A 10,270-nucleotide genomic window follows, 5' to 3' on the forward strand; every position below is an offset into this window, starting at 1 on the left:
CAGAAAAAAAAACACACAAAAAACACAAACAACACACACACACACACACACACACACACACACACACACACACACACACACACACACACACACTAAATGGATGCTGGGATGCTAGTTTCCCCACCAAACTACTGTAGATTAACCAGCATGACTTACTAGGTCAATCAGCTCCACATGAAAACACTATGGTGGCACAAATCAGCCTGAACTGAGCTGATTTAAGTGGTTCTTTTCAGCAGGGATATACACACTCTACTCAATCAATATACATAGCAGCCATGTAAACACAGGCAGAGTCTGGGTGTCTGTCAGTGCTGTGGGCATTGGCGCTGGGTCAGTGGCATTCAGCCCAGGAATATGAACAAGAATGACCCCCCCCCCCCCCCCGTTGCAGCAGCACTGTCAGATCCCTTCAGAGACTCCCCGATACTGACCCCTATCAGCAATTGCTTTCCTTGTGTAGGTCTTCCCTAGAAACAAAACACTGGGCTCTCCCAAATTCCAGCTCACATAATGCTCATACAATTAAAAAAAGCTAAATAGGCTGCTGTAAAACTTCCACATTCTGGAAAAAAAAAGTGATTCATTTTGAATTATGGCTAAATATAATTTTTCAACTCTTCCTTACGTGGCTTATTAAAATAGCCATATACAATGCTTCTGCTCAGCTGGAGATTGGCAATGTAATTTACGATTATATTCAATATAATTGTGTAGAGCACTGTATAGGTGCCAAACTAACATTAACAGAGTGTTGATCTTTTGAAGCAATTACGCTCAAGATCCATTTAGCTGATTGTTACACTCCTCGAAATCAAGGAGCTTCAGGATTCATAAGTTGTGTAAACACGGCTGTAATAAGAGCCTGTGTTTATCAGCAGCATCTGCAACAGCGGCCTGCTTTGCTTTGCTATAAATGATGTAATGGGTATTTTTCTACATGTCACTTTTCTCTCTCCTTTTTGCCTTGCTTTATTTTTCTTTCTCAGGTTTTGCTATTTTAAAATACACAATTTTCTGTATTACAGAAAATATAATATTAAAAGTATAGAGAAATATACATAATAGTGAAGGAAAAATATACAGCACTTTTACACAAAAGATGCAGTAATCTGACAGTTTAAAGTTTTAAACCATTTCATATAAGCGTATAATACCTGGAGCAGGAAAAAGCCAATCAATCAATCAATCAATCAAGACATTAATTTATGGTTGAAATTGAGATTTTTATCTAGAGCATTTAATATTTTCCAATGTTGTCATTGCAGATATATTCTAATGATTATATCAATTATATTGACATTCAGGGCTAAATGCATGTATTGTTTTGCCAGTTCCACCACAGTTTACATGCAATTCCATTGTGGCCGATGTAAACCAATTATTGAAAAATCCCTAGTAAATCAAATGCTATTGTTCACCTGTCAAAACAATATTGCGAGACTGAGACAGTAACCCTGTGGTCCACCCATGTCTAAAGTCAGTGTAGTGTCACAGACATTGATCATTTTCACAATTGCTGTCATGGTCTGCCTATTCAGTGCTCCTGAAGCTAGTTCAAGTTTCCATTGCATAAGCCTAAAAAGTGAGCACAGGGCAGAGCTGTGGTCAGTTAGCACCACAGAGGCATATATCATTACTTTGTGATAGCTGTATATAACTATACTTGAGGTTCACCAAAAGAATGCAAAAGACCTGGAAAAAATTTTTATTGGAAAGGTTATTTTTTCCATGCCAAAGTCTGATTTTCATTTTGTTTTAGTGTTTACACTACAGTATATATCAGTGTCCACTTGATTTTTTTTTGATGAAATATTCTTGACTTAAATCCATGTCATAGCACAAAGGTTAAAAACACACAGACACACACACAAACCACCAACCTGAAATACAATACATAAAAATTATACATATACACTAAATATTTTCTGATAATTCTGATTCTGATAATGCATATACTTTTTGCCTTTCTAGAATATACACTACCATGCAAACATTCGGTGCCAGTAAGATTTTTTTAATGTTTCGGTAACACTTTACAATAAGGTTAATTAGTTAACTACATTAGTTAACATGAACTAATAATGAACTGCACTTATCCAGCGTTTATTAATCTTTGTTAATGTTAATTTCAACATTTACTAATACATTATTAAAATCTTGTTAACATTAGTTAATGCACTGTGAACTAACATGAACATCTGTATTTTTATTAATTAACATTAGCGTAGATTAGTAAATAATGTATTGCTCATGGTTAGTTCATGTTAGTTAATATATTAACTAATGTTTAACTAATTAACCTTATTGTAAAGTGTTACCAATGTTTCTGAAAGAAGTATCTTATGCTCACCAAGGCTGCATTTAATTGATCAAAAATACAGTACAACATTTTTAAATGTAATTTAAATAAAATAGAAATAGAATGTTTTTACTGTCACCTTTGATACATTTCAAGCATCCTTGCTGAATAAAAACCCCCCCCAAAAAAACAATTACCCCAAACTTTTGTCCGGTTATGTACGTATAAAAAGAATATTATCAGAATAACAAAAGTGACTGAGACTTTGACTAAAGAATAAAAATGAACTCAGTTTAAAAGTAATTTTAAAGATTTACTATTGAAATTATTAAAGTGTCAAAACTAGTCAAAACTGCATTTGTAATGTTGCTGTCTAATAATGCTGACTGATTTGTTGGATCACACCTCTCACTCCCCTCATATACCCAATATTATTGTCTCAGACCTTTGCGGAAACTTGGTTATATCAAGAAAAAAAGGAGATGGTCATTATTTGAAATTTATTATGCTGAGCATGGTATACATTCAGCCAAGTGCTATTTGCTCACTTCAACCTTTACCCTGTATGTAGTTTGGAAATCATTAGTACTGAAAGAAATGTAATAAACTTGACAGTTAGTCTTTTTTGTGATTTAGGTTATGGGATTACGCTCCATTATTTCTTTGTGTAATTACTGCTGTTCTAATACCAACTCTTTTGCAAACTAGCTTTAAATTTAAGCAAAAGCAAGTAGCTGGCAGTCAGACAAATATTTTCTGACTGGAAAGTCTCCACACTGGTTTTGACAAATAGAAATTCTTGTGCATCGTAATATGTTAAGTTCTAAATTATTCTTTGTAGATTCATGCACACGCTTGCGAAATTTTAAAGTGCTTTTATGTGCCATGTCTCCACATAGACTGTGTGTGTGTGCATATGTACAGTATGTGGGAATGTATTAAGCACACTTTAATTCTGCTATGCAGGTGCCCCTGCCATGCTTCTTAAATGGATATTTCTATCTTTCTAATTCTATCATGTTTACTCTCCCTCATGTCATTCCAGACATGTATGGTTTAAATGTATGTATAATCTATGTCTTTTTATTCATGCAATAAGAGTCAATGGTTTTTTTTTGGATCCCATTTAGTTTCATCGTGGGGAGAAAAAAAATTGTGTTCCACAGAACAAAGTCACACACAGGTTTGGAATGACATAATGGGAGTGAGTAAATGATGACAGAATTTGTGAACTATGACTAACTACTTTATAACCTACATTTAGGAAGACTGCAGCTGACTAAACCAGCACTAAAGAGCACAAACTACATTGAAATGGAAAATTCTAAAAAATAAAAAAAAACAAGCTGTAAACAATTTGCTGACACTGTTAGGATTTAAAAAGCATATCTTCATACTACATCGAATGGTTGTGCTTTTTATATACACAAACTAAAAAGTTTGTCAGGTTGGAATCTGAAGGTCTAATCTGAATTGCCAGAGGTGGCAACTCTTGCACACTTTGTGTTTGGCCAAAGAAAGGGTTTGTTTTGGCCAGTATTCTCAAGAGACGCTGTGTGATTAGCATAGCATAACAGTTTGAGAGAACAAATCTATTTTTAGCGATGAGAATGCTGATTAGATTCCTGAAACTCTTTACCGGCACAGGCCACTATAAACCATGGCAAAGTGTGCAGGACGCCACAGGCTACAGCCCTGCTAAGATCCAGATATTTTGAAATTGAGAGCTCGTAAGTCTTCACCTGCCTGTGCATGAGCTACAAGTGCAATACATACTTTTTTGTATAGTTTGCCTTGTTTTGCCTTTTAAAATAAGAAAACTAAGTGGTTAACAGCTGAAAAAGGGGAAATGTTTGGTGTGACACAACACTAGGTCAACCTAATAGCTTGATTCCTCTCCATAGCTTCACCAGTGAAAAGCATTTAAAGATCCCACAGAGAGTAAAACTATGAATGAACGCAGGAACTTATCGTCAGGTTTTAGAAATAACAACACTTTCATCTTATCCGAGACATTCCCCCAAACTAAATATAACAATTGTTCAGAGAGATACATATCTCAACTTATAATTATTTTTATTTTTTATTTCTGAAGGATCAGTAACACTGAAGACTGGAGTAATGGCTGCTGAAAATTCAGCTTTGTCATCACATTAATACATTATCCCTTAAAATATATTCAAATAGAAAGCAACTATTTTAATTGTAATAATATTTCACAATATTACAGTTTTTTACTGTATTTTAATCAAATAAATGCAGCTTTGGTAAGCATAAAAGAAAAATCTTAGCGGACACAAACTTCAGAACGGTGTTGTATATAACAACCTAAAATAAAAGGTATTTTATACAAACCCATATAACTTTGAATGTATTGACAAGATGTGTAACTGGTTGTGGCAAAACAAAAAAGTTCCTAAACTGTTTCAATCAACATTTTTACATTAAAATAATGAGCAGCATTCACTTAAAAATCAGAAAGTACCTGTAATTGTGTTTTTCACTGTCGATGTGGAAACTGTCATACTGTGAGAAGACCTGGTGTTCGTCCCAGTCTGTCAGCTCCACACGGAGGGCATACTCCCTCTGATTGGTCAGAATATGCACAAACTCATTTCCCAGCCAGTGTTCGGCCGACACGCTCCCAAAGCCCTAGAAAAGAGGGTGGACTCCGGGTCAGTTTAAGTATCTACTTGGATCACGGGAGGCCTTGGATAAGGCAATGGGAAAGAAAATCCTGTCCAAGATATTTCAAGCCTAATAGAATCAACACAGGGACGGAATTCCTCAATTCATCATTTTCTTGAGATAATAATTACAGATTTCCAGAAAATGTTGACGCATGAAGGTATCAATAACCACTGGTCCGTTTCTGAGCCTAAATTTTCAATGGCTGCATCAGATCTGGAAAGACTGAGAAAACACACTACATTATGACATGACATTTACAGTACTAATATTTGATTTTTGTGTAATGCCAAAGAGAAATGCAGAACTGTGTATATAGTATCTAAATAAACATGTAGTGCATGACATGACTTGAATGAGATGAGAAGCAGTATGTTGTCTCGTGTCATTTCTATGCACACAAACACACACTCTGTAGCGTCTGGACCACTCCAACACACCAATGAGCTGATTAGCTACACACTCACACACAAAAAAATCATTTAACAGTTAAGTTTTTGCTTTGCTTCCAAAAGATATTTTGGACAAGTTTCCATGTGTGTAATGGATCCATTCAGCTATAAACAGCTGCAGAAAGGCTTCTGAAACATGTCATAATGCAGTGCAGGTGCTAGCCACAGTAATAATTACAGTACAGCGTAACAGAACCATATCCAAGTACGAATACAAATCTTTAATGAGCAACATCTGTAATTAGTGTACCTTTCCCTGCATTCCTCCCTGCTTCTGCAAAATGAGAAAATTTCCAGTGAAGGCAATGGAAATCACGAGTGCTGGATGGATTTAAACATACACATGCCATCACGTATTGTTTAACCCTGCATGGTACCATTTTTTTCTGTATGTAAAGAACAAATGCATATAATTACAAAAATCAAATAAAAGATTTCTAAGTAAATAAACAGGAAACACTGACATAGTGGAAAATTGTGTTAAAAATTATAACATTTTCCTTGATTAAATTAGAATGTCTTTGTTTTTTGAATTAACAGATGCATTTGTGTACTTGAAACTAAAATTGAATGAATCATTATCATAAGTTCTTCGATATTTTTCCTAAAAGCATAAAAAAAATCAACACTCCTTTACAAAAAGACTTCTCACTGTTGTCATTTGGTAGAGCTAACACAGCTTGCCCTTTCCATTAAACATTTCTATCGTCATTTTGGTCTAAAAAGAAGAAATACAAATCAGAATTGTGTTATTTATGCATAAATGGAATTGTATAATGGAAAGCACTTTCAAATAAATTTTATATAATTGATGCCAGCATCTATAAACATTCTCAATAAGTAAATGAAACACAGCAATTTTTCCATTGCAATAAAACATTGTCGCACGGAAACTTCAATATTTTCTGTAAAACTATGTCATGATGTAGAAGAAACAGTGCAATTTATTAACAGACCAATTTGTGGAGATCTTCAGCAGAGATCTCTTGAAAGGTCATGTGGCTTAAAAACGGCATTTTATTGGATGAGAAACAAGTGAGAAATTAAAGAGAAATATGTTGCCATATGGCTATACTGTAGGGTTAGATACTTAAACAATGCCTATATGTGTTTATATGCAACCAAAATGAAGTGTGCTACAGGCAAAGTGATGATAATATGACTCATATTGCATTACAGACTGACTAAAACCTTCTTCTCGCTTATTAATTGCTGGCTCGTGGGAGCAGGTGATTGATGAGCAAGAGTTTTGTGCAGTAAATATGAGACATTCATTTCGCCTGTAGCACCTCCTGTGAGAGTAAAGAGAGTCTGTTCTCCAAAAATCCTTGTAATGCGCCTGAAACCTGATGGCTATTTTTCCGTAACCTGTATCTGTTTATGTTGTCCGGGGGTGCTTGTTCTGTTCTGATTGGGTTTCCCCTTGGAAGCCTGGCCTTTGTGCATGGGATCATCCCTGAGAAGATTTTTTGCCATGAAACCGCAACATTTCTTATGTGAGTAATGTAGAGGAAAAACGAAGATCAATTGTTATTTTATACCCTAAAACAGGGAGTTCTCTTGGGTGTGTGGTTTTCTATACAACACAACATCGGTGTCTCAACAACTCACTCTGTTGCTATGTATCATTCCAGTAATAGCCATTCAAAGTGGCCTGTCCAAAACCCTTTCTCCTGTAGAGAAGAATGGAGAAAAGTCAGATTAACACTGCCAAAACCTAGGAACAATTGTTTCCATGGTCTAAATATCTGATTCCTTCTGATGAAGAGTTTCTCCCATCTTCTGTTGGGAAAATGATTGGGAAAAGAGAAATAAAAACCTTGATTATGTTGATTGTGACTGGCTGGAGCGGATACTCAAACGAGGAGAGGTGAAGTTATTCCAATTTTTCATTTGATCCAAACCAGAAAAAAGACACTACAAATAAAAGCTTCAGCGAGGAGCGCACCAACTCTTTCATGAGAGTCAGAGCTGACTTTATGTCCCTAAAACTCAAACAGGTCCAGGTCAAAGACATGGCTTTTTAAAAACATGGCTGCCATTCATTATTATCACATCGAATATTAAAAAATAGGCATGTCATTGGTCAACTGTCATTAATCAACATACAGTGGGTACGGAAAGTATTCAGACCCCCTTAAATTTTTCACTCTTTGTTATATTGCAGCCATTTGCTAAAATCATTTAAGTTAATTTTTTTTTCCTCATTAAGGGCAAGTGCATTTATACTCTCACTGCCTCTTTTATTTGAGTGAGCATCAGAAATTTCACTATTCTTAACCCAAGACAGTACAACACAGACAAATGTTTTGATCTTTTTGTCCTATATTTGATCTTCAGAATAGGCATATTTGATCTTTGTCGTTTCTGGCAAGTCCAACGCTGCGCTGCGTTAGCTTCAGTTCCCAGTCTGGATCTCTTCAACAGCAATGTTTCCATCCAAGTTGCGAATTTAATTTACGCTATGTTTGCTAGCAATCAGTGGAAGATGCCTCATGGCTGGATGTGACAGTATGTCAGAAAGTTCTGGGAGTTAATAGTAGAGCCCATTATTTTTATGACAGACTTCGGCTCTAGCATTTCAGAATGACCAGAGCAGGGTTGCTATTATTAACTAAAACTATTCAAATTAATTGCTAACTGAAATAAAGTCAGTAAAACAAAATTTAAATATTAGATGATTAACTTAAACTTAAAAGATTTGAAATTGGTGAAATGAAATAAGCTGAAGTGGAAATACAAAAATGACTAAAACTGAAATAAATGAAAGAAAACCTAATAAAATGGCAAAACTACATACAAACTAAAAGGAAAATGACAATTGAAAATATAAAGATAAGAGCTATTTTAATGCTATTTTAATATAATGCTGGACCAGTTCAACCTTTCTTCTCTGAATTATTCAGTCACATAACTTGTCTTTTTATTGGAAAAAAAAATCTTTTTTTATTAAAAAAAATAATAGAATATTAGAAACAATATTAGAAAAAAGATAACACTTTATTTTAAGGTGTCATTGTTACACATGTTACATGTACTTACTATTATAATAACAATTAATTATGCATAATTACATGCAAGTAACCCTAAGCCAAACCCTAATCCTAACCCTAACCATATAGTAAGTACATGTAGCTAATTAATATTACTCAGTACTTAAATGTATAATTACAGTGAAACAAAGACACCTTAAAATAAAGTGTAACCGAAAAAAATATTGGAAATAATGATAAAAAAAAAACAAATAAATTGGATGTAAACAGACAAGTTCAATCCGGGGAAAGACAAAATACAATGCTGATAAAAGAAAATAAAGCCTAATGTTTATTACTGTACATGCAAATACAAATATAAGGAAAAACATGTATAAACATGATTAAATGATCAAATAAATGACATGATGCTCATTATTGCACACTTAAATATATATAGCAAAATGAAATATGATTAAAAATAATCAAATTAAATATCATAAAAAAATAATAAAATAGCCTTTCTGTAGTTTAAATGGAAGAGTATGACACTAGCAATGCCAAGGTCATTGGTTCAGTTCTGTTCAAAACCTGAAATAAAATGTGCATCATGAATGCAATGGAAGTCACTTGAGGTGAGGTGAGGTGAGGTGAGGTGAGGTGAGGTGAGGTGAAGTGAGGTGAAGTGAGGTGAAGTGAGGTGAAGTGAGGTGAGGTGAAGTGAAGTGAAGTGAAGTGAAGTGAAGTGAAGTGAAGTGAAATGAAATGAAATGAAATCCTAGTGCTTATTCTCGTACATTCGAATAAAAAAATGATCATGATTATCCAAGTTATTGTAAAGAGTTACAAAATATTTTAAAATGCGTAGGGGGTTGCTCTTATGTTGAATTTGGAGTTTGGTTCTAACCGATGGCAAAAACTACACTGTGATCTTTGCTCGTCTGAATGATCAGGAAAAGCTTTACATGTAAATCTTAGCTAAACTGTGGTAAATTGAGCTATTAAACAGCTTGTGTCCTGGCTCAAAAAAATTATAATCACAATATTTATTTACATTTAAATTCTTGGTGGTTCAGTTGGGACTTTTGTTTGGAACAAGTTTATGTGAAAAGAACATCCAAGTTGAGTGATTTTATAAATCAGAATTCTCCACACGCTCGCAGACACAAAACAAAGTTTAAAATAAGCAAGAACTGAAAATCCCAGTGCGGTGTGTTGGCGAAGTGAAAACTCAAACTACTGCACTGCATCTTTATATAAACAACTGAAACGACAAAGTCTGATTCTTTCAAATGGACTGAGAAAGCATGAAAATGATGGCCACCAGCTGAGCGAGCAGAGTATTTTTTTTAAAACATTCCCTAAGCCATAAACCATTTTAATCATAATGTGTGCCTAAACCCAAAAATCATATTTTGACATATTACCTTTTTATATTTACATGCAGCACTGAGTCATAGCCTGTCCCTAGAGAGCTTAATTTGGAGACAGAAAATAATATTTTGGTATTTTAATCACTAAAAATGATTGATGCCAGTGAGTAAATAATAATTAGCAAATAGGGATTTATTACAGCCATCCAAGTGGGAGAACAGCTATATCTAATAATGCAATCTAATGATGCAAGTTACGCTTATATTATATTTTTCATAATAACCCTTAATACTGCTTCAAATAATATCCAATAATATTTTTTACAAATAACAGCTTGGTATTTATGAACTCACTACAATCTAGCAACATCAAAGATGCTGTATGTTTGAAACCATCATATTTCTTCTATTGACGCACATGCTGAGGTAAACTGTGCTAGTTAACTTGCAGAGAAGTTCAAATATTTAGGTACATGAAGGTTA

The 10,270-nt window shown here is 34.3% G+C and overlaps 1 protein-coding gene across 1 annotated transcript in view; it reads right to left on the bottom strand.

Moving 5' to 3' along the window:
- The window catches only part of LOC107592975 (angiopoietin-1-like), a 58,820-nt gene that overhangs the window by 8,182 nt on the left and 40,368 nt on the right, over positions 1 to 10,270 (bottom strand). Inside the window, exon 5 of the mRNA XM_016282558.1 lies at positions 4,788 to 4,954. Within this exon, the coding sequence (XP_016138044.1) occupies positions 4,788 to 4,954 (167 nt within the window). The remainder of the gene's footprint in view (positions 1 to 4,787; positions 4,955 to 10,270) is intronic.

The sequence above is a fragment of the Sinocyclocheilus grahami genome, unplaced genomic scaffold (assembly GCF_001515645.1).
Source record: "Sinocyclocheilus grahami isolate Dianchi unplaced genomic scaffold, SAMN03320097.WGS_v1.1 scaffold161.1, whole genome shotgun sequence".
NCBI classification, from domain to species: Eukaryota; Metazoa; Chordata; class Actinopteri; order Cypriniformes; family Cyprinidae; genus Sinocyclocheilus; species Sinocyclocheilus grahami.